The sequence below is a fragment of the Priapulus caudatus genome, unplaced genomic scaffold (genome assembly GCF_000485595.1).
Source record: "Priapulus caudatus unplaced genomic scaffold, Priapulus_caudatus-5.0.1 Scaffold743, whole genome shotgun sequence".
NCBI classification, from domain to species: Eukaryota; Metazoa; Priapulida; class Priapulimorpha; order Priapulimorphida; family Priapulidae; genus Priapulus; species Priapulus caudatus.
Window position 1 is genome coordinate 28393 of NW_014577804.1, and position 6680 is coordinate 35072.

Here is a 6680-nt window from a genome sequence, read left to right on the forward strand (position 1 = left end):
TATTTCTACTATAAATTATAACATACAAACTACGTTCCTACATTTGGACGTATAACGTTATCCAAACCAAAATATAACCTTAAAATAACGTTATGTGAACGTTTTTGTGTTAGCTGGGTACACTGCATGCGTGAGTGACTGACCCCAGCCACACTGCTAGCGTTATTAGGCATTAAAATAAATGTGTGCTCACGGCGAGCTAGCAGCTGATTTTAGCTGTGTTGCCATCGTGTTCCTGATGATAAGGAAGCGAAAAAAGTGCTGTTACTGTGTTTACCTAATCCCCAACAGCCCCCAGCGTTCCGTCATAGACAATAGAACACTAATCCGATAACAAAGTTTGGTCAAAGAGATGCGAATGGTTGGGAAAACTGTGTGAAACCGTGTCGTATTCAAAGAACTTTTTTGAAGAACACATACGACTTTCATGTAAATTTGGACAATCCCCAGGAGAATCATAGACGAAAACAAGGTAAAGTTTGAATATATTTATTCACATATTGATAGAATATTGTTGTATATAATAATAATATAAGTTGAAACTATGCAAAACGCTGTAAAACGGTGTCATACTCCTCTACAATTATGTACTCTTGATATATATATATATATATATATATATATATTATCGCGTAGGATAAGAACTTCGTGAACTGTGTGAAGATTTTGAATTTTCATAATATTTACGGTTAATTGCTTAGTTTACCTACGGATGTTAGGTCCACTTTTAATAATGTCTGTAAATCGTGTGATATTTTACATTATCAAATTATTCATGAAATCTTCGTAGCTTGCGACTTGAATCCGGCATGCTGAGTTCTATCGTGGAGCAGGGCTTATTCTCACGTGACGCTTATAACGCAAGCAAACAACACTGGTAGCTTGGATTATCAATTGATCGATGCTTAATGATTACGAGGCAGTCTGTTAATCTAAATTAATGGCTTGTTGTTACGCATATATGACGTTAACTGGTGCCATCTGCAGTTGGAGAAAGTTACGAATCGTATTATCCAGTGATTCTCATTTACAAAGTTGTATCAATACAATGTCGTGACAATAAACAGAAGTCAGTGTGAAAAACGAATAAATGCAAGTGATTTTAATATTTCGATTTATTCATTACACATCACTAGTGGCAAATTACATCACGAAAGTTACGTATATCACAAGATCCCTGCCTGCTTCCTTACATCTTGCCGTCTAACATGTTTCTACAATTCGCAGTCGACACTCACCGATAACAGGTCACGAATGTTTTACAGTCTTTTATCATTATTTACCTAACACCCACGCAATTTCACGCATAAACGCATACGTACACATGCGTGCACAAACGATCGCACGCACCCACACGCCGACGTGCATAAACGCACGCACGCAGACAAACGCAAGCACGCACGCAGGCAGACGCACGTAAGTAAGCCTACTACGCGATTACTTATAATAATAATCTGATAAATTATGAGAATAAATTTCGCACAACGTTTTCATAATTTACCAGCTACTGCATGCTATAGAGGCACAATAAATGTACGCAGTTAGATAATAAAAGGCGATTTAATTATTTAAACACAGTCGCTTGTCTTTATAACAAGGAACTACAACCCGACATCACTAAGCAACAGCTTAGAGTTTCACTAAAAATCAACCGGGATTTGCAAGCGAACAGAGTGGAGCAATGGGCACTTTAGAGAACGAATAACTCTGGCTCTCCACGAGTCAGCCAACTGGCGGGCATGACGCAAATTAATGCACGCTGGTTCCAAATTTTACTGGTAAAATATTTAAAAGAATGCCTTTTCCAGAGACGAGATATTGAAACTTTGAACAATTTGAGGAAGGGTTCTTTTGTATGCCACCTACAGTTACTTAGCTTGCGCTAGGCTCTATTCAAACATCAGCGTCGCTTCCCATAATTCATGAGCGCGGATGCCATATGTAATTTTTTTGAGCTAGTAACTCTTTTTACCCTAGCAACACTCTGTGTTATGTCACGTGGTACGACACGTGGGCATAAACAACCTTACACATACATATATATAACTCCAGCACAGACTCGCAGCACAAGCGCACGGATAACGCAAACACGCTCTATACAACTACCTGCAAAATGCGAACCAAGTCGGTTGTGATTTACTTTGCTGTTGTTTTAGCAGCGATAGCATGGAACATGTATCTAGGTGAGTACGTTTGTAGCGTCGCGTGTTTTAGTGTGTCGGCAGATTGAGTATAGAAGCTCCGCCTTCAGGTGAAATCTGAATTGATACACGCAATTATGTGTGTAAACGGTGAGTCACTCTATACTAGTGTTAATGCCAGTATTTTTGTCACATTAATACGTTCATTTTTTATATTGTTATTTATTGATTTTTCTCAGTTATGCGCTCACTCAATTATTCGTCTTTTCATTCATACGTTTACACATTTTATTATTTATTTATTTATTTTTTATTGGCGCGCTTTTCTCCTTCCATTTTAGGAGAGGCCGTGAGACTTCATTACATCGGATGCTTTAACGATATAGCTCTTACGGATCTTCAAACACTCACTAGAATGCCCGGTACCCTGACCCCGACCGTCTGCGCCGCTCACTGCATCCAAGACTGCATCGACCGTGGCTACATATTCATGGGTCTTGCTTACGGAGAGAATTGTAGATGCGGCATGGCATACGGAAGGAGCGGACAGCGGACAGAGACCGACTGTAACGTGGCGTGCCAAGGTGACGGCAGCGTCATGTGCGGAGCTTACGGTGTGAACTCGGTTTACAGAATCAACGAATGTAAGTAGAAATGCGCAAATGTGTGAGTTTCTGTGTTCAGTGGCGTGTTGCACGGCGCAAGCGATTGCGCGAGTTTAAACCACACATGGGAATCATTACATCCTAGCTTAATGTAGATCGGTCTCTCTTACACGCGGCTAACTCCCTCTGTATTTTGCCTTTAGTTGAGTGAGGATGATGATGATGATGATGATGATGATTATTAATAAATCGATTATTCATTATGTATATTATTGCATCATCTGTCATTATTATCATATAATTTGTACATGTTATCGTTATCTATCTTTCTCGTTTTACTTACTGATGAACTGTTGTTACTGTAAGATTATAGTATATATATTAATAGTATAACAGATAAGCCACTCATATAAAACGTTTAACTAATTCCTTTAACTGTGTCCTCAATTTTGGTACTGAGGTAGACCCCGTGAATATTCCCCTGCCGTCTAAAACTACCACCTCGAAGATGCACCCCGAACAATCACCGCTAAACCATAAGTCTACGGTCACAATGTCCTCATTTAATTCAGAAATCAATATTCCGTGTAGTTTATATTTCTTCATATCTAACAGTTTTAAAATATTATCTTTAATTTATGGGTTGAGATGCGTGTTGCCTAATTTTCAAACGGCCATTTGACTTTATTCAATTTTCAAAACATTGACTGGAACAAAGTTGAATTTTAGATTTTATAGGAAATATTTTCCATCATTATTTTCATTAAACTTATCTCATAGAGATTAATTTATTGCTGGGGGCGCATATGTCCGGCTGGGGCGGAATTGTCCGGCGCTTTGGGCGGGATTCGTCCGTGGCTGGGGCTGGGATTGTCCGCGCTGGGGCGAGGGGGATTGTCCGGCGCTGTGTACTGGATTGTCCGTGCTGAGGCGGGATTGTCCGGCGCTGGGGGGGGATTGTCCGCGGCTTAGGAGGGGGGGATTGTACTCCGGATGGGGGGCGGGATTTTGTCCCGCGCTTGGTGCGGGATTGTCTGCGAGCTTGTGGCAGGATTGTCCGTGGCTGGGCGGGATTGTTACGTGGCTGGGCGGGATTTGTCCGCTGGCTGGGGGCGAGATGGTCCGTGCTTGGGGCGGGATTGTCCGTGGCTGGGCGGGATGTCCGTGCTGGGGGCGGATTGTCGCGGGCTAGGGCGGGATTTGCCGTGCTGAGCGGCGGGATTGGGTCCGTGGCTGGGGGCGGGGATTCGTCCGCTGCGCTAGGGCGGGATTGTCCGTGCTGGGGCGAGGATTGTACCGTGGCTGAGGCGGGATTGTCCGCGGCTGGGGCGGGATTGTACGCGGGGCTGGGGGCGGGATTGTCCGGGTAATTGCTTTAGAGGGCTTTTCTCTTAGAAGGCTTCATTCATCTAATTATTGATTGAGAAAATGTCATTGCCACGTTATATCAGGTCCCTTAATCTAGACCTGACAAAGGACTCGTCAGAGCTTGTGTAAGGATAGACTTAAACTCATCAAATGATTATTTTTTTTTTTCTCAATAGATGACAGACTTCAGCGAATTGCATTCCACGACAGCTGTGTTCGCGGCAGGAAACAATAACGACGTAAATGTACGCAGGCAAGCCCGACAGTAGGTGGTCGCGCTCGGTGTTACTGTGCGGCGTTCACTGCCTTGAGTCGGCCATCGTTGGCTTTGAGTCGTTGTGGAAATCCAGCAAGCGTTAAAAAACACTTGCGCTGCTTCATCTTCCGGCGAGGGCAACACGATTCCCAGCAGGAGGAAAATACTATGCAGCCATGAACTAGAAAAAGGGTTCCCCCCCCCCCCCCCCCCCCCCCTGGTTAGTTATTCAGAAATCTTTGTTGGTTTGGGAAAAAAACCCCCTTTTTTGGAAAAAAAAAAGCCGGCATGCTAAGTTCTAATCATTAAATTTCAATTAATCACGCATATGAAGTGGGCTTTCATATGTAAACTGTGTGACAATTAAAATATCACAAAGATTTATTACTAAAGCAATTTTACAGTGTTACTATAATGCATCCTCCTTTTTTATTCATGTTTATAATTGAGGTGATAATTTTACATATCTGTTTATTAATTATGCGATAGGATAATGGTATTGGTTATTTACCTGTGTGGAACATTGTTTATCAGATATTATTATACGAGTATATTTTATCATATTATCTTGCTAATAGTCATAGTTGTCTTACTAATACTAGGCCGATTCGCCTCTAGTATCAGAATGCCGTGTGAACATTTTACATATATAATTATTCATCAAAATCTCGTAAGCTTGTGACTTGAACCCGGCAGTGCTGACGTTCTATCGTGGAGGCCAGGGCTTAATTATTACGTGACTCCTAATAACGCCATCAAACAGCACTGTACTTGGCAACCATTAATCGATCGCGTACAAATTACGAGGGGACAGTCTGTGAATCTTATTAATGGCTTTCTTGTTACGCCATATATGACGTTAACTGGTGCCATCTGCATTGGAGAAAGCATGAATCGAATTATGGCAGTGATCTCTCAATTTATAAAGTTGCATCAATACAATGATCGTTACAGCAATAACCGATAAGAAGTCAGTGTGGTAAACGAATAAATGCAAGAGATTTTAATATTTTGCTTTACTCATTACATCATCACAGTGGCAAATTACATCACGAAAGTTAAGTATATCAGCAAGATCCCTGCGTGCTTCCCTAAACAATCTTGCCGTCTAAAACATGTTTCTACAATTCACAGTCGACCTCACACCGAAATACAAGTCACGAATGTTTCATTATCACATCTTTATTTAACTACACCCACCGAAAGTGACGTACGAACTCTGAACATCCACTCACACGCGCCACCACACGTACCGAATACGGACGCACGGCGCACGCGACGCACATTCTGCGGAAACCGTACGCGCCACCTCGCACGTAATGCAGACCACGCACACACGTAAAACCCACGCATGGCAGATTTGTTTCACGATGTGTTATATGCCTGATCTTTTTACCAACTAATTGAGAATGATAACATCCATAGTAATTGCATAATTTACCAGCACGGAATGGTTATATAGGCACAATTTTTTTATTACGCAGTTAGACAATAAAGGATGCGAATGAAAATGCACCGTCTCTCGTCATTGTAACCTGGAAACTACACACGACATTACTAAGCAACAGCTTTAGTTGAGTTATTAAGTCAGGTCTGCATTATGAGTTGTAACAACGCAATCCACCTCGAGCGAAACAATAATTCCTCAGCGGTGTTTATTAGAGCGCCAGTCAATTCTTTCCCATCGATCAACACTTCTGATACGTCACCAGCTACGCACCCGCGCAGGATAGAGAACCTAAACGCATATACATGCAGATAACTCCAGCAACAGATCGAAGCACAAGGGCTCGACTAACGCAAACACGTTTACACACTACCTGCAGAGAAATGTCGGTTGTGCTTTTACTTTGCTGTTGTTTTAGCAGGGGGGGGGGCGAATATCATGGAACATTCTCTAGGTGAGTACGTTTTGTAACGTCGCGTAATTTCATGTTGTAGGCAGATTGTGCATCAGAGATTCCGTTATCGTAAAATCGAATTGAAGCATGCAAAGAGTGCATTATTATCTATTGATGCCACGTATTGCACGCGTAACTTTATTGCTTTATAGTTTTATTATTTTACTTGTCATATTTTATTTTTGTGTGCTTATAATATTAATTAATAAATGCATTCTTTAATTTGTTCATTCATTCATTTTTATTCAATCATTGATACGGTTCCTTTATCTTTATTTCGTCATTATGTCATTCGCTGTTCTCGTGCTGCTTGGCAGAGAGGCAAGAACACGTTATTTCCATTGGAATGCTTTTAATGATTTGATAACTAACTATGATTTCGATACATTCCCTAACTATGCGAGGCACC

General features: G+C 41.5%; 1 protein-coding gene across 2 annotated transcripts in view; it reads left to right on the forward strand.

The window, feature by feature from the left end:
* The first annotated feature begins 2659 nt into the window (after positions 1–2659).
* Positions 2660–6680, forward strand: part of LOC106813239 — a 14973-nt gene continuing 10952 nt past the window's right edge. For both annotated transcript variants that reach the window (XR_001394443.1, XM_014817328.1), the window contains exon 1: positions 2660–2785. Coding sequence is in view for 1 of the 2 variants with exons in the window: in XM_014817328.1 (XP_014672814.1) it covers positions 2668–2785 (118 nt within the window). In the remaining variant the exon portion in view is untranslated. The remainder of the gene's footprint in view (positions 2786–6680) is intronic.